At 42.1% G+C, this 20195-nt stretch overlaps 2 protein-coding genes across 2 annotated transcripts; both read right to left on the bottom strand.

Moving 5' to 3' along the window:
• Nucleotides 1-973: 973 nt before the first annotated feature.
• On the bottom strand, nucleotides 974-3689 carry LOC141652634 (putative F-box protein PP2-B12). The gene is made up of 3 exons (XM_074460179.1): nucleotides 3374-3689; nucleotides 1718-1842; nucleotides 974-1622 (listed from the first exon to the last, which is right to left on the bottom strand). Exons 1-3 carry the CDS (start codon nucleotides 3632-3634, stop codon nucleotides 1151-1153), a joined length of 858 nt encoding a protein of 285 aa, XP_074316280.1. The 5' UTR covers nucleotides 3635-3689; the 3' UTR covers nucleotides 974-1150.
• A 7993-nt stretch (nucleotides 3690-11682) lies between these two features.
• LOC141652633 (putative F-box protein PP2-B12) lies at nucleotides 11683-16012 on the bottom strand. The gene is made up of 3 exons (XM_074460178.1): nucleotides 15658-16012; nucleotides 12567-12691; nucleotides 11683-12318 (listed from the first exon to the last, which is right to left on the bottom strand). Exons 1-3 carry the CDS (start codon nucleotides 15919-15921, stop codon nucleotides 11850-11852), a joined length of 858 nt encoding a protein of 285 aa, XP_074316279.1. The 5' UTR covers nucleotides 15922-16012; the 3' UTR covers nucleotides 11683-11849.
• Between the last annotated feature and the right edge of the window lie 4183 nt (nucleotides 16013-20195).

The following is a 20195-nucleotide window of genomic DNA, read 5'->3' as shown; positions in this document are numbered from 1 at the left end:
AATCAGCTACCTTTTCAGTTAGTTTGTCAAACACTTTTTATATAATCGATTCCTTTTTCAAATTCCTAATTTTCGATTCCTTATCAGCTACCTTTTCAGGTTTTAGTTAGCTTTTCAGTTTTCATGTACCTTTTCAGTTTTCAGGTACCTTTTCAGCTAATTTTACACCTTTACCAAACAAAGCCTAAATATTACTCACATGGGTAGATAAGACAAAAGTAGAAGTGTCTAGGAAATCACACATGTCTTGTCTTAATCTACCCAAATGTGTTTTATTTGACACGTCACAAGCTTGTGACGGATATTACCCATCAGAAATGAGAATTTGTGCCCTTTGTTTAGGAAACATTTTTATTGTCGGGTAAAAGACTAAAAATGGCACTTAAACTAGTGTTTAGAGGTTCGATTACTGAATCTTGCGATTGGAAAAATTAAATTTGAGAGGGGTCTAACTATCAATACTGCGATTGAGATTGTCCTAACTGTTGGGAGGGCGACTCCTGATCAACCTACAAAAAAAAAAAGACTAAAAGTGGATAAATACCATCAAATCTGGTAAAGGTGACCTGAGTTGATAAAATAGATTCGAGATCTAAATATGACTTGAAAAGTGTGACTCAAACTTTGCTTGATAGGCCGAAACTAACCTAGCTTAAAATGTGACCAGATCATATCCAAACTGATCAATCTCAAAATGGCCCAAATCGCAAAGTAATCGGACATACTCAAAATGAGTTATATAAGGCAAAATCCTGACTCAGCCGGGATTGATCCCGACCAAAAATGATTTGAACCGAAGATGACTAGGTAATTAATTGACCTATAAGACCTAGTGTACAACAATCTAGCATCAACAGCTACTCAGAAAGATAAAATTCACCATAGATATTTGTTAACTCTGATTAAAATCTTTCTCACAAATAATATATTGTAAAAGGTAAACAAATAAATATGACGTATGAGGCCGAGGGTGTAACTACGTGCAAGTACCCTCCTAAATTTGACAAGTATATGAATAAGTCCCTGGCTTGGGTTACAATATTACATCAAACGATTCAAAACTCTCTCAAAGAAACAGTAGTACAAATATCTGATCCGAAGTATCGTTCCTATTTTATCAGATGTCTCTCCGATGTCCTCGAAGGGGCATCTAATCAAGAGGACGAAGATCAATGCTATGAACAAGAAGACCTCTCTTGATAGTACCAACATTAACTTCCCACAAAATCATCTCAATCACGGCCCTTTCACTAATACCGTCAACATCACCAACACGATATCTGCCCATGTCCACCTCCATCCATCCATCTCCCCTGTCTACTGGCATCTTTTCGAGGCCTCCATTTTCTGTTTCAGTACGCTCTCTTAATGACATTGGGTCCAGATAGTAGCTCTTAACAGTCATGTCGTGACTCATATTTCTAGGTGGTCCTTCATCGTCTTCATCCACCTCCAACACCGTTGTGTTCACTGGGATTCCTAAGCCAGTATTGTTGATCTCAGATCGCACCTTGAACACAAAATATGCTCCATAGGTTGTGTGTGGAGAGAGCTTCTTGGCATGCAGTTTTCCCCTTACTTCTAACCAAAACACGTGATTTAGCACGGCAACCTCAGGGAACCTACCAATATAACATTTACATCGACAATAACATTACCATAGTTTCTTAGGTTCTCGCAAATGACAAGATAACATTTACGTCGACAATAACAGTACCTAGATTCAGGCATTGATCCGAAGTCCCAGTACCAAGGTGTTTCTCCGTTACCCCATGCAATACCTATCGCTCTTGCTCCAAGTGTGTAGCATTTCTTCCCGCTCCATCTATCCAAAGCGAACATCTACAATACGCAACACAAATTAATCAATATACATACTCACTGTTGAGAGTTTGTGATTCTTGCTAAGATTACTAAGAGACCGACACATGATACTACCGTCATCTATTCGACTAGTCAACAAACAAATGCACAGTTTAGTTTTAGTTTAACTGCCTGCACACAACATGCGTGAACCACATCACGATCCAACTCTTGCAAATGAGAGTTTAATGACTACACAACTCATGCGTGAATAACATCACGATTCACGACTCAACACACTAGAACAGTTTAAACAGTTTAGTTGACTGTCCTACCAACATATGAACAAGAGTAACCAATCAACAAGATGAAACCACAAGGATATAACACATTGCATACAATACAACATATGATTCAAGTACAAACAACCAGGGGGGAACCTACATAGTAGCAAAAGGTAGCACTCGCTACCCCAAATTCCTAGAAAATAGTTAAAATTATCGACTTTTGTTACCCTAATTTTTTTAAATATGCACCTTAACATAAGTGTAAAACAACATCAGAAAAATTCGCTACCCCAACATTTTATTTCTGGGTTCACCCCTGCAAACAACCAAGGTTATAGTAACCTTAGTCATAACATCAACTCTGGATGTGAGGTTATACCAACCTCGCCTATAACTTGAGGTTATACTTACCTCAACCATAAACTTGACACGAAACTCAAAGTTATACTAGTTCCAACCATAAGCTTGAGCTATAATCTCAGGATATGTTAGTTCCAGTTATAACCTTAATGTGGTATATTTGAAAGCATCGGATTGGGTCATGTCACTTCGAATCAGGTCGGGTCAGTGATTAAAGACAACTTTATAAATGAATCAATAAGTGTACAAATCAATAATTGTTTACTCCGTCCAAATAATTTATTTACCTTTTCTTCTAGCACAAAGACTAAGTAGAGGCAAAAAACCATTTGTAGTTCCGTTAGTGAATGACAAGTTGACAATAATGTAATTAGATGTCAAATTACCCATCAATAGCCAAAAGCCTCCCCAATATACAAAGATAAACACATGGATAAGACACTCAATAATGGAAAATGATTGGGATGGAGGGAGTATTAATTTGCGAAAGGAGAAGGTAGATAAGAGAAAGTCGGTAGCTATTTCAAGTACTAATCCAACTATTAACTTGATCAGGCAATGACCCTAGAGTCTAGCCAAAATGACTCTACTCGAATCGAAGGCTAAGGTTGACTCAAGTTAAAGATGAAGCAAAGCACATGTTGATCAGGCTCTGACCCGATGGAGTATTTTATAAAAAATATAATACTTGCTATTTTTTTTTTAAAAAAAAAAAAAAAAAAAAAACTATGATTCGAAATATAGATAAGATTGATGTTTCGGGTCTATGAAGAATTTGAACCAAACTTCGTCCCTGTGAGTCAAACAGACCCTAGTCGACTACAAACCCAAACATAACCGATCCGAATAACCCGATTGTCAACCTTAATGAAAACATGAAATTAAATCTGCTGATAATAATAATGTAGAGAAGAATTAAAGACCTGGGTGTTATTCCGTAAGAAAACAGGAGTGTGGCAAAAATGGAGGAACAAGTTTTTCTTGGAAGTAAATTCCGGCCATGGTGAACTTGATTGAGAGATTATTTCATGGTAATCAGATGGCAGGAAATTCTCCCAAACGGCGTCGTCTTGCGATACACAAAATAAGTTCTTACATACGGCCGATGATCGGATGACATCTTTTGGAGATGTGCGGGATAATATTACTACAAGGCAATCTTTTGGTAACGAGGTTATATCCATGATTTTAGTGATTTTATGTTTTGACCAACTTAATTACTCAATCAACATGATATAGAGTATGTATATACTCCCTCCATTCAACTCCACTTTACATGTATTCCATTTTCGTTCATTCAACTCCACTTTACAGGTTTCCTTATTTGGCTAAAAAAAATGATAATTATATCCTTATTGAAAATCTTTATTTACAAAAAATGCCACCAAACCCCACACTAATCCACCATAAAACCCCACCTTTATGTTTTTTTAATATTTTTAACCTCTCCTTTCTCTTTCCCCATGTATTTTTAATACTTTTTTTAATCTGCTCCTTAATATCCGTGTAAAAACCAAAGTTGCAAAGTGGAGTTGAATAGAGGGAGTACACTTGTTCCGGGTGTAATTCCAGAGCAGATATTTGTTACCACTCGTAGCTCGTAGAATGACGTCTTTGCTTGAATCCTCCTTTCGGTCTCTTGAAACGATGAACAAACTGAGGGCTCGGCTTGGGGCCGAGCGAACTCACTCCGACGCTCAAGTCAGTAAGCTTATGGGATAAGTTGTTGTTACTTGACTAAATGTATATTGTAGAGAGATAAGGAAGATAATACCAGATGAATAGTGATTCTTAGGTTAAATTGTGGATCCTTTCCTCAATGAAGGTTGAGGAGTATTTATAGACTTTCACCTTTTGTCACGTAGTGGCCAAGTGGCCAAGTGGCTAGCGGGTGGAAAGATCGATCTACCCCTCGGCGGGGACCTATGGCGGCGGCGGGCCTGTTGACTCACCGCCGGGTTCTTGGATATGAGTACGCGGGTATGTGTCCCTAGCGGGTTGCCATGCGCGACCCGAGGTGACAACAGTAGATGGGTTGCATCGGCTAGGCTGTCTAAGTCGTTGACTTGCTGTGGTCGTCTTTGACCTTGCTCAATATGTTGACTTGGTCAGCGGTGCAGAATATGCCCCATCAATTTGCCCCCAGCGTAGTCTATGCCGTGGTATGGGCTCCGATATGTGTTTGAGCGTATATTCTGCGTAAGTAATTTGTAAAAAAATTTCTACATCGGCTTCTTCTACTGCGTCGGCTTCTTCTACCTCGGCCTGGTCTTTCTTAGGCCGTACCATATCCCCCCTCCACATGGATGTGTAAAGGGCATCTGATGTGGAAAAGAAAGTGACGCTGGCCGAGACCAGAGTTGAGAGTGCCGGTTGTTTTTGATTGCCCCCGGCCGGCGCTACCTAGCTTGGTTGATCATGTGGCCGACAGAGAACAGATGCCTGGGAATTTGTTGAGGAAGGCAAATAGGCGGAGAGATGTGAATGGGCGTGTCGAAGACGCTTGGTCACTGTTGCATTGATTGACGTTCAACTGTTGCAACGATTTACATCCCGTGGTTGCATGTCCGACACGTGTCTGCACGCACGTTGATTGGTTGACGCTTCATGGGTCATTCTCGATTGGTCCTTCTTCATGGGCTTTTCCCTATAAATAGGGCAGTTATTCCGTGAAATTGGCCACCAATTTCATTCTCCAAAATTTTCTTCTCTAAACTTTCAAGGGTTTCATTGTCTTCTAATTTTCAGAGTTGTTACTCCGGCGGGTGTTTTCTTCAAGGTAAACAAACAAACTTTCCAATTTTTTTAACTTTGTAAGTTTTTACTGTGAACATGTCTTCTGCTGATGCCGGGACTAGCAAACCGGCGCCGGGGGGTTCCCTGTCGCGTCTTGATGAGGAGGAGAAGCTGGACGCCCTCCTGATAAGGCCTGGGGGCCCTAGGTCTCCTTCTCCTGAAGTTGATCCTCAAATTTTGGAGGAATGGGAGGATGACGATGATGTCGATGATGACGCGACGATTTTGGTGATGATGCTTTGAAAAGGCTCGTCCTAAAGAGGGGAGCGATGCGTTATGGATCATGGTGACGCCCGTAAGGTACGCGCGTTGACCGTGCTTGGACCCATAAGTTAGCCGATTGTTCCGTGAGACATTTTTCGAGGGCCATTTCTTCTTTGGCAGGGAATACAAAATTGTTATCCCTGAGGAGGGTCAGGCCGTCTGTTGCCCTCCACCGGGCTACACCGGCGTATACATGCGACACTTGGAGTACGGGCTCCGGTTTCCGCTGAATGAGTACGTTATGGCCATCATTAGGGCCATGAACGTTGCCGTTGCCCAATCGCACCCGTTGGCTATGAGGACCATAGTCGGCTTTGTCCGCTTTGTCTCTTCAAGGGGGAGGCCCCAACGGTGAATTTATTCCGCCGGCTTCATCATCTCCACCAACACATCTGCGGCGCGTCGGATGGTACAGTGTGCACATGGAGAAGGGTTATGTCTCTGTTGACAAACTTACTTCTTGCAAGGACCGGAGAGATCGGTGGGTGTACGTTAAGGTGCTTGGATGACTATCCGCTTGCCCCGTGCTTTCAAAGACCAAGTTAACTTGCGGTGTGAGACTAAAGCGGAGCATGACGGATGGGTCACCGGAAAAAGCTCAAGATGGATGCCAAAGAAAGGTCCTTCTTAAAGAGGATGAGAAGCTGGCGATGAGGCTTTTTGAGGCGGACAAGAGTGGGGTGCCGAAAAGATGGATTCCCCCAACGCAGATAATTCTTCAGGATGAGCCGCTCTGTCATGTCGGCCTCATACCGGCCCTAGCACAGGGTGAGTGGGGTCGGTGTGAGGCCCATCACCGTTCTCAATGTTCCTGTTTTTCGAACTTCGATTTATTTCTTCTACTTAACTCTTGCTTTGTTTCCTTCGCAGACCACTTTGGACCGGATTTGTCTGAGGATATCCTCCGGAGAATGGGGCTGCACAAAGATAAAACCGTTTCTAACTTGCATCCCAAGGCTCTAACCCATGACCGCCGGACGTCGCCGAATGATCTCATGGATCGGCAAGAAAAGCTTGAATGCGGTGGAGGCCCGTGGCGAAGGTTGTTAGCAACATGCCGCGCCATACGCGAAAAACAAAGCCTTCGGCGGCGATGGCGTCGACCTCGGTTCCACCTCCCATCCCCCCTGTTCGGAAGGAGACGGTGGAGATCGTTGATATCACCAATGGGGAGGCCTCCGATGAGGAGGGGTCTCCCCTTGTTCGTAAGAGAAAGGAGACGCCTTTACCGCTGCCGTTGCTTCCGGGCTGTTGGCGAGGAAATGCGTCCGCCGCCAAGAGGCTAAGCATGGTATCGGTCTATCTGATGCTCGGACTAGGCGCTGCCGTTCATTAGCGCTAGCGATGACAGAGGCTCTACGGCATGCCTATGCATACTGATACTGATGCTTTCGTTAAATTTTGTAGATCGGCCGGCATTGTCGGCCGTCACTCTTATTGAGCGACAAGTGGAGGAGAATCCCGCGCGGCAAGTGATCATAACGTCGCCCTTGACTCTTCATCCCGAAGGCTTCCCCCCCGATCGCAAGTCGGTGACCAAACGTCACCACCGACTCTTCATCCCGAGAAGGGTTCCCTTCCCGACTTGTAGCGGAAAGCGCGAGGTTGATCGAGAGGTCGGCGAGGTGGAACGAGGCGGCCGGTGCTCGTATTATAGAGCAGGAGAAGGCCGTGGCTCAATCCGCTTTTGAGCTTAATGCCACTAAGAAGGTGGCCGTGAAGGCGAAGTTGGATCTCCTCAATGAGCGAGAGGCTTAGGGGGATGCTTTGAGAAAGCGCTCTTGGGCGAGAGAAAACTCGGGGAGGACGCCGAGAAGGAGGTCCTTCTTTGAGAGAGCCAAGGCCGAGGCTGCTGCGGCCGAAGTTGCAAAGCTGCTGGCGAAGTGTGACCTTGTTCAGAGGCACGCCGACCTTTATTTCCAGCAGAGGAATGAATTCAGGGACCGGTTTCAGATCCAGGGGAAGGTGATTCGGAGCAAGGAGGCCATCATCAGACAAAAGGAGGATGACATTGAGATGCTCCAAACCGTCATGCTCCCTAGCATGTGCGCCGAATCGGGATCCGGCGAAGAAGCCGCCGGGGAAGTGATTGGGGAGCTCTTCCCTCTTGATGGTTCCTTTCCGTGGAGCAAATTTAACGAGCTTTTTGACGACAAGCTCGAAACTAAGGAGGAGGCCGTGGCGGAGAAGGCCAAGGAGGCGGTGAGGGTGAAGATAGAGAAAGAGGCGGCCGCGGAGGAAGCAGCCCTTGCTGAGAAGGCTAAGACGGCCAATGAGGAAGCCAAGAGAATGAGGGAAGCTGAGGCTGCCGAGGCTAAGGCTGAGGCTGCTAAAGCTGAGGTCGCTAGGAAAACTATTTGGGTTGCCCATCGAAGAAGATCTTTGCTACCGCTACGATGGCAAGCGATATGAGACATAGGGAGACATACTTGTAACTTTTTGTTTTTCTTTCCCTTGTTTTGTTGTAAAACTCTTGGTAGGTTGTGTTTAGGCTTATCCCAACGGGGGACGGCCGTCGTCGCATTCTCCTTGCTTGTAACTGTTATTATTACTCTTAATAAGAGTTCGTTTCTTCTTCCTCCGGCTTGGCCGAGGTTTTTACCTCACTTCTTTTTCTTGCGCTAGTATTTGAGCGTCCCAACTGTACTTTAGCGTTTTTACTTTGCCTCTGGCTTGGCCGAGGTTTTTTTTTTTTTTTTTTTTTTTTTTTTTTTTTTTCGTCTTCGTCGGGGTTGTCTTCTTACGTTATTAATTGAGCGTCTTTTTGTTTCCGCCTCGGCTTGGCCGAGGCAGTCTAGAGTGCGTATCTCAATTGTGTTTAACGCTTCCGAGGCGTTTTGATCGCTTCAGCGAGTGTCAACTGCGCTGGTCGTGACCGTCGCGGTGTCTATTTCTTGTCAGCGACTGCCGTGGCGTCTACCACTTGGAGTGACTGCGACGGCGTCAAACCTCTTGGGGTGACTGTCGTGGCGTCTACCACTTGGAGTGACTGCGACGACGTCAAACCTCTTGGGGTGACTGCCGTGGCGTCTACTACTTGGGGTGACTGCGACGGCGCCTACTTCTTGATGGAGACTGCCGTGGCGTCTACCACTTGGAGTGACTGCGACGGCGTCAAACCTCTTGGGGTGACTGCCGTGGCGTCTACTACTTGGGGTGACTGCGACGGCGCCTACTTCTTGATGGAGACTGCCGTGGCGTCTACCACTTGGAGTGACTGCGACGGCGTCAAACCTCTTGGGGTGACTGCCGTGGCGTCTACTACTTGGGGTGACTGCGACGGCGCCTATTTACTGATAGAGACTGCCGCCCTTGTCGGTATGACAGCGTGAGCCGGCGTCTGCTGCTTTCTAGTGACTATGGGGAAAATGAACATTTTGATGGAAGACTTGGACGATTTTTCATTAGATAAAAACATGCGTCGGGGTGCCCACAGCTGTTTTGGACACCTCCGCCGCTACATAAAGTTTTCCATGAGATCAGCAGCGTCCTAATGGCTCATCAAAGGCACACCTTCCCAGTCAGCCACCAATCGCATCCATGAGGTCGCCCTCCTGTTGTAAGGATGGACTTTTCCCTTTCTCTGATTTCTTTGCCACTTTGAGGGATTGCATGTTGCATCCTCTGGCAGCTATCTGGACGTTGACCACTTCGTCCTTCTCGTCCTTGGAGACGAGCTTATGCGCTTCCCCCCGGTCCGAGACATACATCAGTGTTAGGGCCCGAAATGGGGCCCTGGTCTCCTGGACGGTTTCCGCCGCTCTTGTTGGCGTGACAGTGTGAGCAGGCGTATTACCAATTAGGTCTAGGAGCATTTTCAGTTTTGCTACGTCAACCACATGTCCCATGATGGTGACCTGGTTGGCGGGCAACGGCGTGTCTGGTATTATTGGCATCCCGAACTCCGGTTGGATTACTCCGCCGGTGGAGGGCTGCACGACTCCAGAATTGTTGAAGGTATCATCTTGGTAGAGTGCGGTTTCGTCGGTCACGACGGCGTCTTGTTGTTTCGACATCCTCTTAGCTTTTTGGGTGGGTTTTTATTTTTATTTTTTTTTGTTTGGGAATGAATGTGACTAGCTTCTAGTAGCGTTTCCCACAGACGGCGCCAATTGTTCCGGGTGTAATTCCAGAGCAGATATTTGTTACCACTCGTAGCTCGTAGAATGACGTCTTTGCTTGAATCCTCCTTTCGGTCTCCTGAAACGATGAACAAACTGAGGGCTCGGCTTGGGGCCGAGCGAACTCACTCCGACGCTCAAGTCAGTAAGCTTATGGGATAAGTTGTTGTTACTTGACTAAATGTATATTGTAGAGATATAAGGAAGATAATATCAGATGAATAGTGATTCTTAGGTTAAATTGTGGATCCTTTCCTCAATGAAGGTTGAGGAGTATTTATAGACTTTCACCTTTTGTCACGTAGTGGCCAAGTGGCCAAGTGGCTAGCAGGTGGAAAGACTGATCTACCCCTCGGCCGAGGGACCTATGGCAGGCCGGCGGGCCCTGTTGACTCACCGCCGAGGGTTCTTGGATATGAGTACGCGGGTATGTGTCCCGGCTGGCAGGTTGCCATGCCGCGACCCAGGCTGACAGGCCGATGGGTTGCATCGGCTAGGCTGTCTAAGTCGTTGACTTGCTGTGGTCGTCTTTGACCTTGCTCAATATGTTGACTTGGTCAGCGGTGCAGAATATGCCCCATCAACACTTTTTCTGGACACGGAATACGAGGAAGATACGTGTTGACGAAAAAAATTACGTTAGTACCCTCTAAGAAAACACAAATTCTGGTGTTTACTTGTATAGTTATATACCAAGTTGTCAATAGTGGATATCCCCGGTTTACAATAAAAAAAAAAAAAGTTTTTTTAGAAGAAAAAGAGAAGGACCGTTGGATGAAGGAATGATCAAGATCGGCCGGCAGAAAGGGGGAGGGGGAATGTGTGATTGTGGTTGACTTGTTGGATGGTTTTTTGTGGGTTTTGAGAAATATTTTAGAAACGACTGAGACCTGTAAACGGGTCGGGTTTGGGCCGGCTCAGTTCTGGTTTCTCATTGATTTTGGGTTAACTCGAGTCAGGACGGGTCATTTCGGGTTTGTTGGTCGGGTGAATTTCAGGTCAAGTGGGTCGGGTTGTTTCGGGTCAGATCATTTTCAGGTCAATGAATAATAAAGAATTAGTCATTTCAAGTCTTTTCGGTTCAATTAGAGTTATATTTTTTCAGGTATTTTTGGGTTTGGTGGTTTCGGATCGGGTCATTTTCGGGTCGGGCCAGTTCGGGTCAAGAAAGCTTGGGTCATGTTCGGATCGGGTTGGATCATTTCGGGTTTTCGGGTCACATTCGGGTGATGTAGTTCGGGTTACTTCGGGTCTCGGGCAGCTTTTTCGGGTCGGGTTGCTTTTGCCACGTTTACAACTGAGGGGTTGATTAAGTTATGAAGTCTACGCAACGTAGAAAGTAGGAACTAGGAAATACTCTTGGAAAGGTTTTTATTAGCTCGGTAAAGATATTCTTTCTTTTCGGTTGGATGGAGGTGAATTGAATTGATGAAGTTGAAGTAAAATTAATTTAAGTATAGTCATGCGGAATGTAGTTGGGTTGAAATCAAATGAGATTTACCGTGTCAGACAATCATATCAGTCTTGAGTGTAGAATGAGACATATACTACTTTTACATGGGTGAATACGATAAGATCATAAGAGTTTGTCATTCCCTAGATATTCTGCTTTTTGTTTCATCCATCTATTTAACCTGTTAATCTAACGAAATGTAGTGAGTCCATACTATACAATGTCGGTAGATACAATATCGGCAATCGTTATCGACATGAATGCACCACACCCGAGTCTAATGATCTAACGAAATGTAGGGAGTCGTACTATGAGTATGAGTAGCCTTTACCAAACATAAAGAGCAGGACACACTCTTGAAGTTCAATTCCTTAATTAAGATTTTATCTGACCATGAGGGAGGGAATAATTACCCTCCTAAATTTAACAAGGGACAGTCTCGATTGTAACGGTCAGAGGCTTGTGACCTCTCACATCCCTCCTCCTACCTGTCCTCCCACTTGCGCTCCTACTTGCTCTTTGTAAGAGGTCACAAGCTTGTGACGGAATAGTGCCATCAAAAATGAAAATTAGTTATTTAACAAACAAATACTTCGTATGGATAAATACCTGGCTTGGAATTGCATCAAACGATTCATAACTATCTCAAAGAAACAGTACAAGAATATATCTGACCCCAACTACCGTTCCTATTATATCAGATGTTCCTCCGATATCCCTGAAGGGACGTCTAGAGACAAAAGCATGGCAAAATAGTTGAGTAAACTAATCAAGAGGACGAAGATCAATGCTATGAACAATTAGACCTTCCTTTATATTACCGTCTTTAACCTCCCACAAAGTCATCTCAATCACAGCCCTTTCACTAATACCGTCAATGTCACCAACACGATATCTTCCCATGTCCACCTCCATCCATCCGTCTCCCCTGTCTAATGGCATCTTTTCAAGGGCTCCTTTTTCTCTTTCAAAACGCGCTGTTGATGTTGTTGGATCCAGATAGTAGCACTTAACAGTCATGTCGTGACTCATATTTCTAGGCGGTCCTTCATCGTCTTCATCCACCTCCAACACCGCTGTGTTCACTGGGATTTCTAAGCCATAATTGTTGTTAGGTGGCACCTTGAACACAAAATATGCGCCATAGGTTGTGTGCGGAGAGAGCATCTTGGCATGCAATTTTCCCTTTACTTCTAACCAACACACTTGATAGAGCACGGCAACCTGAGCGAACCTACCAATATAACATATACATCGACAATAACATTAGCAATTGTTTCTTAGGTTCTCGCTAATGACAAGATAAAGAAAACATTAACAGTAAAATATAAAGAGGTCGTTTCTAAGATTTTTATTACGGCTTTTTCGTGTACTAGAAGGCGTTGAAAATTGTTCAAATGACTGCCACCTCAGAATATAGGAAAATGCAACCATTTTAATAAGTTATTTAAGGGCAAACGTTAGAAAACCGTAGAGAAGTACCTAGATTCAGGCATTGATTCGAAGTCCCAGTGAAAAGGTGTGTCTCCTTTACCCCATGCAATTTCTAGCGCTCTTGCTCCAAGTGTGAAGCATTTCTTCCCTCCCCATTTATCCAAAGCGAAGATCTACATTATGCAACACAAATTAAACATATACGGAGTAACATTAGGTATGACGGGCCGCAATAGGGCCACAACTAAGCCAACCAGTGATTGTGGTAGATATGGTCAACTGCACAAGCCAGCGGCTGGTCAACTCGTGCGATCGGGTCCATGCTTTTGCAGCTCGACCGGTGAGACAGGGACCTGAAAGTTGGGTCTGCCCGTAAAAAAAATAAAAATAAAAAAAAGATAGGGCCACGCCTGGGACAGCCCTCCCCGACCCTGCAACCCGTCCCATCAGAAGGGCAGTTCAATGCCTGGCCAGAAGAGTTCGGCTTGGCCTCAATTACCTGACCCGTGGCCAGGTCTAGACCGTGGTAAAACCGCAAAGAAATTTGAGGTATGCATTGTTGTGAGATTACTGAAACAGTACACTACTAGTATTTTTATCAAGTAATAAAAATTTTCATAGAGACAACCTAATGTTAAGATTACTAAGGGTGTGTTTGGATAGGAAAAGAAAGAGGGAAAGGGAGGGGAGGGGGAAGGAGGGAAGGGAAAGGAAGAGGAGGGGAGGGAGAATGGAGGAGTTGATTTTCCCTCCAAATCTTACCTATACGTTGGTGGGAAAATAATTTGCCTTGTAGGAGGGAAATGGAGGGATCCATTTTCCCTCCCCTCCAAATCCGTTTACCTTAATTTTGCTAACCAACCAATGAATTTTTCATCCTTCCAATTCCCTCCCTCTCCCTCCATATCCCTCAATCCAAATACACCCTAAGGGTGTGTTTGGATAGCAAAAGTGGAGGGAAAGGGAGGGGAGGGGGAAGGAGGGAAGGGAAAAGGAGAGAAGGGAAGGGGAGGGGGAATGGAGTGTGATTGTTTGGATACAATTTCCCTTCAATCTTGCCTATTGTGGAGAGATTTTGATTAGACTTGGAGGAGGGAAATTTGATCTCTCCAAATCTCTTCCCCTCCATTTCCCTCAACCTTCATTTGCTATCCATGCTCTCCCTTCCTTTCTTTTCCCTCCAAATCACTCAATCCAAAAACACCCTAAGGGTGTGTTTGGATTGAGAGAATTAGAGGGAAAGGGAGGGGAAGGAAAAGGAGGGGTTTAATTTCCTTTGTTTGGTTACAATATATGGAAGGAGAGAAATGGAAGGGGAGGGGAATGAGAGGATTTAATTTCTCTCCTTTAGACCAAACTAAAATCTTTCCATCATTGGCAAGATTTGGAAGGAACACTTTTTTTTTACTCTCATTTCATCATCATTCTCCATCCACTCTACCATCTCCCTCTTCCTCCCCTTCCATCACCCTCTCATCATTTTTGTTATCCAAACAACCATAATTTATTTTCCCTCCCCTCCCCTCCCCTCCCCTCCCCTACCTTTCCTTCCCCTCACTCCCCCTCCCCTCCCTTTCCCTCCTAAAATGGTATCCAAACACACCCTAAGGGTGTGTTTGGATAGCAAAAGTGGAGGGGAAGGGAGGGGAGGGGGAACGAGGGAAGAGAAAGGGAGGTAAGGGGAGGGCGAATGGGGAGTGAGTGTTTGGATACAATTTCCTTCCAAATCTTGACTATTATGGAGAGATTTTGATTTGTCTTGGAGGAGGGAAAATGGATCTCTCCAAATCTCTCCCCCTTCATTTCCCTCCACCCTTATTTGCTATCCAAACAAGGAATTTTATATCCCTTACTCTCCCTCCCTTTCTTTTTCCTCCAAACCCCTCAATCCAAACACACCCTAAAAGACCAACACATAAAATTCATTTTGAGCTGATCCAACTGGCTGGCAAACAGGTCATTAGAGTCGGCTTGGTTTTGTCAAGTCTAAACACTACTCTTACTACGATAAATAGCTGATTTCCTAGTTAAATGGAAAGGTATAATACCAAATTCACAAAAGACCGTCTCACTAAAAAAACTTGTCCATCTAAATCAAGGGTCACAGTTACACAAGAGTTTGAGTAAACGGTTTTTTAGAGCCGTTTTCTCAAAAGTTTTGATTTTTGTTTAGGCTAGAGTTGTTTTCTACTCCCTTCGTCTCATTCATTTGTTTACATTTTCTACTCTTTGTCGGGGTCTTTTAATCAAGGTAAACAATGATTGAGATGAAAGTTCCGAAAGAAGTTTACTAGAAAGAATTTCAAGGAAATTACAATAACAATCCCAAAAGTTAACCTACAAAAAACACTACAAGAAGTAAGGACACGGGTGACTACAAATGGTGACTGAAATCAGTTGCCAAAGAGAAATTGGCGACCTACAAGGTGATCGCTTTTTTATTTCCAAATGGGCGACCGTTTAGGAGAAATTGGCACTGTTTGATCGCTTTTTTTTCCAAATGGGCGACCGTTTCAATCGCCATACAAGTAGATTGGTGACTAACATCAGTCTCCAATGTCCCTTTTCAGTCGCCAATAAAGTACTAATCCAACTACTGACTTGATTAGTTAGGGTGTGTTTGGATAGCAAAAGTGGGGGGAAAGAGAGGGGAGGGGGAAGGAGGGAAGGGAAAGGGAGAGAAGGGAAGGGGAGGGGGAATAGAGTGTGGGTGTTTGGATACAAATTCCCTCCAAATCTTGCCTATTGTGGATAGATTTTGATTAGGCTTGGAGAAGGGAAATTGGATCCCGTCAAATATCTCCCCTCCATTTCCTTTCACCCTCATTCGCTATCCAAACAAGCCTCATTCGCTATCCAAACAAGGTATTTTAAGTCCCTACTCTGCCTCCCTTTCTTTTCCCTCCAAATCCCTCAATCCAAACACAACTTAATGACTAATGACCAAAACCAAACTCGAATCGAATCAAATGATAAGCCTGACTCAAACAAACCCTACAAATCCAAACATAACCAATCCGAATAACCCAATTTCCAAGCGAAGTCAAACATGAAATTAAATCTACTCTTAATAAATTAATAATGTACTGTATTTAAACAAAAACAAAAATTAAGAAATACAAGTAATTAAATTAAATACCTGGGTGTAATTAATTAAGAAAATCGGATTGTGGCAAAGATGGAGGAACAAGTTTTTCTTGGAAGTAAATTGCGGCAATGGTGAACATGATTGAGAGATTATTTCATGGTAATCAGAAGGCAGGAAATTCTCCCAAACGGCGTCGTCTTGCGAAACAAAAAACAAGTTCTTGCACACGGCAGATGATCGGATGACATCCTTTGGAGATGTGCGGGATAATATTAGTACTAGGCAATCTTTTGGCAACAAGGTTATATGATCCATGATTTATGTTATTTTATGTGATTGAGGATTAAGAATTTGACTGATTTAATTAATCAATCCAAATGTTATGCATACGGTTTTTCTATTTCGATAATGAGTAAGGCCCTGTTTGGTGATTTTTTGACAAGTAACTTAATTGACCAAATAAGTTATTGGAAATGAAATGTTATAGGTAGCATCCCCTACTACAAGAGAATAAAAATTCTCTTAGTTTTCCCGCCTAAAGAGACTTCTTCTTAATTGGGCCTATTTTTCTGGATACTATTAACACAACATGATTTGATGGATTGTAAATTGTGGACCTTATACGTAGCCCACTTTTTCTATCTCATCTATCAAAGTAAAAGTTATTAATAGCCTATAATTTTGGACTCTACATGTCATATTATAAGCTAGATGAGTGAACTTGATTTCGTATAAATTTAAATTTATATTATATTTATATGTTGCCTCTTTTGTAAGAAATCATCGGTTATTTATTATGTAAATTTTGTCTTAGTAATATGAACTATTTTCTGAAGGATGTAAAAACACTTATGTATTTTCTACTAGAAATAAAAAAGTGAAAACATTATTTTAATAATTCGTAAATCGTCTCTTTCCTCGCGAGGAATAGTTTTTACTGCTTTTCGTTTTAAGGTCAATACGCGTTTTAATAAAATTATATAACTAACTTAATAATTGTACTATTAATGTCATAAATTAGTTGCATGTAACGGTATAAAATTACTGTGTTATTTTTAATAGTAAAAAAATAACTTAACTTAAAATGTCTTCTTATGGTAGTAAACTTTTTTTTCAACCTCTTATTAATATTATATTTAGTAAATTATAACATTAAATTAAAAGTATACTTCATTTATACAAATAATTTAATTAATAATATCTCTTTATAAAATAAATCTAAAAAGTATCGTGCTATAGCACGGGAACTACACTAGTTATAGAAATTAGTTACCTAAATTGATTTTATCTTCCATTTTTATCCCTACAATTTATTATAATTACTCCGTATTAAATAATTTTTGTATTCTTTTACGTCATTTTACCAAAAATCAGTTACTTTTTCAGTTAGTTTGTCAAACATTTTTTACCCAGATTCAAGCATCTCCAAGAGCAAAATTTTGTGGAGCATTCTTGGTTTGAGTCCATGCCTAATAGACTTCGAGCATGTCACCCTCGGGTGGGTTACCTGGTATACGTGGTTTTGCAGGATATAACATACACCCGAGAATTTATCCAGTGCGCAACAAGGTAGCGGCTACGGGTTCCCTCGTCACCCAAATTTTTTTTTTTCCAGCTTTCAGCTAATTTTACCAAACAGGGCCTCATATAAACAGATTTATAAAGATTTTAAGGTTCTTATCGTAAAAAAGTGGTAGTCGGTGGAAATTATTTTAGTGCATTAATTTAAGGTATAGTATCACTTTTTTTATAATAACCTTGTGCATTAATTATTATCATAAAAAAGAGCATTTTACATAATCAATATATATACTTAAAAGAGGAACTTTTTAAGCGATTTCATTGGTTCAAGTTTTGTGCATTATCTAAGTTATAAAACAGTGAAATATGAATTATTTAATCAGCCTTATTTAAATTATAAAATATTGAAATAAGATATAAAAAGAATATAGAGATTATAGAGTGTTCAAGTTTTGCAAACTACTTAGATGTTTTTAAAATTTAAATAATCATAGATACGAATATAAGATATAAAAAAAATTAAATATGTTTCTGTAGCTATTGAACTTTAGGATTGTGATAAGTAGCATTTTAGTCGTATTTTACCCTGCATTTATACCTAATTCCGACTCGATTTTGTGTGTTTAATTGTCTAATAAGCTCATTTAATTACTAATTTATAATAATTAATCGTATTGGTTATATTTATTAATTAGTTGGATTTTTATTTAATAATTAACATTAATATCGTTTCATTATAATTTGTAGGCGAGGCGATGTAATAAAGTGGAGATTCGAGTAAGAATTAAAGGGAACGGAAATCGAGGAGTGAGACGGGTCATGGAGCAAAGCGTGTAAATCAAATGAAAACAAAAGAAATGGTCAAAGCTGACCATTTGACAAAGTCAACTCCAACACTTTGCTTCATCATCAACAACACGCAACATCCACCATCATTAAACTCAACAACTCCATTAAACCAACAACAACATCTCCGGCCACCCATTCATCCTCCCCTGCTTAATTATCAACCCAGAAATCCACCGTGAGCTCACCTCAGACCCGTCACCTGCTCCGTCTCGCATACACCACCATTCACCTCTGCCTACACCTCCTTGCTGCACCAAACCTGCATATCATCTTCAACCTCCATTCATTCAAATCTCCTCTCAATTCAACTCGTCTCACACCAACACCATTACTCAAACCACAACCAGCTGCAATTTACCACTGCGACTCCATCATTTAACCATCCCCTGCACCACCAGTCCAGAAGCTCGACATCACCACCGCCATTTTCGAATATCACCATTGTTGTCCCATGCGTCCTTCGCCTTCAAACCCGTCACCAACATCGCCATTTCAGCTCACCATCATTCCACCATTAACCATTTACATCACCATTAATAACCACCTTCAACCTCCATCCCTTCATCACCATTCATCTCCCACGACCAAACCCGACATCGCCTCCATCACCATGGAACAGCCCAATTCCAACCCCACCATCTCCAATGCATAATCAGATTCGAACTCGGAATCGAAACCGAGCTTTTATGAAGCTTTGTGCTCCATGCCGGTGCCCCGGCAGTCGACATCCCCTACCGGCATAACACACCCATTTTTCCTCCTTTTTGTGATGGCCTCGCTACCGGTATAGGGACCGGCAGCCGTCTAGCCGGCAAAACGCACCACAATCAACAATCTCGCATCAATTTTGTGCTCTATGCCGGTGCCCCGGCTGCCGACAGGCCGGCATAACGCACACCCATCCCTTTTCTGCTCTTTCTTCAATGGCCTCGCTGCCGGCATCAAGCCCGGCCGCCGGTGGACCGGCAAAGCACCTCTGCTGCGTTTTACTCGTGTTTCCCTTCCCCTTTTTCCTTTTTCTTTTGTTTTTGAATTGATTTGTCTGGGATGTAATTTGTGTCGATGAGTTTGGTAGTTAGGATTAGAGTCATTATTATTATTATTATTATTATTATTATTATTATTATTAGTGTCATAATTATTAGTAGTAATTAGTATAAAAAGACTACCCCTTTACTTACATTAGCTACCACATTATGAGCAACTACTCATTACTTTACCTTAGAATTAAATTAGACTAGTTCATCTTATTCTCTCTCAATATTGTAAAACCCTCATATTTCCTCTCTTATTTTCATTCAATAAAAAGTTGTTATCTTTCTTTAATTATTAGTTTAATTCTTCTTTTGTTCATTCAAGTTCTTCTCTTTTCATTAGTTTACAATTAGTAATTTTGGGTTGTATTTGGGGAATTGAAGAATCCTTCCATATTTCAATCCAAGTTCCTTTCTTTGCTATTGAGTTGGTATAATTTCTCTTCCTAATTTCATTTGTTTACATTTATTTTTCTTTCAAGTTTAATCTTAATTGTTTATGTTAGATTGTTGTTATTCTCTCTCTTGTTCATCTTTTCTCTTCTCACCATTGTTGTTTACAAGATTGAATCTTTGATTTCTCATGTTAAAGATTGAGTCTTTGTGTTTATTGAGTTAAAGTTTGTGTCTTTAGTTTAATCTTCATTGTTTCTTGAATTAAATTGTCTTTCCTTATAATTTAAGTTGGATTGTTGCATGATTAGTAATAGAATTTGTACTTCCATCATGATTATGCATAAAGTTTCCATCTTTGTTGTTTCTCTTGCAATTAGGAACATGATTAGTGAGTAGTCTTCCACTAGGACTCGGTTTGACCCAATATGAGTAATTTCACTAATTGAATCTCATAAAGGCTAATTATTTGGGGAAATTGGTGAGGGTAGTTTAGAGGATTGATTTGGGTTTATGGATTGATTTTTGGGTAGTGTCGATTTATGACCCTTGTCCACCAACGAGAGTTGGTTAGGTTGTGATTTGGATACCCGGAATTCGACCCTATTGCTAACCTTGGTTGAGACCGAAAGGGAGAACCGGGTAGGGCACCTCTAAATTAGCGTTTGAAATCGACCCTCGAGAGAGGGAGTGGGATGACCAGGAATACGATGGGGGCTTAATGACCTTGACCAAGTTCTTGACCTCCTTGGAATTGTGCATGATTTTGGGGTAGTTGAGTGTTGAGTTAGG

This window comes from Silene latifolia, chromosome 4 (assembly GCF_048544455.1).
Source record: "Silene latifolia isolate original U9 population chromosome 4, ASM4854445v1, whole genome shotgun sequence".
NCBI lineage: Eukaryota > Viridiplantae > Streptophyta > Magnoliopsida > Caryophyllales > Caryophyllaceae > Silene > Silene latifolia.
Note: the sequence above shows the minus strand (reverse complement) of the source record. Positions and strands in the feature narration are given on the sequence as shown.

Bases quoted from the DNA above. Each gene is read 5' to 3' on its own strand.
- LOC141652633 (XM_074460178.1), bottom strand. From the start codon at position 15,921: ATGGATCATATAACCTTGTTGCCAAAAGATTGCCTAGTACTAATATTA. The intron at 12,692-15,657 runs GTATTTAATTTA...TGCATAATGTAG, and splicing joins TCTTAATTAATTACACCCAG to ATCTTCGCTTTGGATAAATG. The intron at 12,319-12,566 runs GTACTTCTCTAC...TTATATTGGTAG, and splicing joins GAATCAATGCCTGAATCTAG to GTTCGCTCAGGTTGCCGTGC.
- LOC141652634 (XM_074460179.1), bottom strand. From the start codon at position 3,634: ATGGATATAACCTCGTTACCAAAAGATTGCCTTGTAGTAATATTATCC. The intron at 1,843-3,373 runs GTCTTTAATTCT...TGCGTATTGTAG, and splicing joins TCTTACGGAATAACACCCAG to ATGTTCGCTTTGGATAGATG. The intron at 1,623-1,717 runs GTACTGTTATTG...TTATATTGGTAG, and splicing joins GGATCAATGCCTGAATCTAG to GTTCCCTGAGGTTGCCGTGC.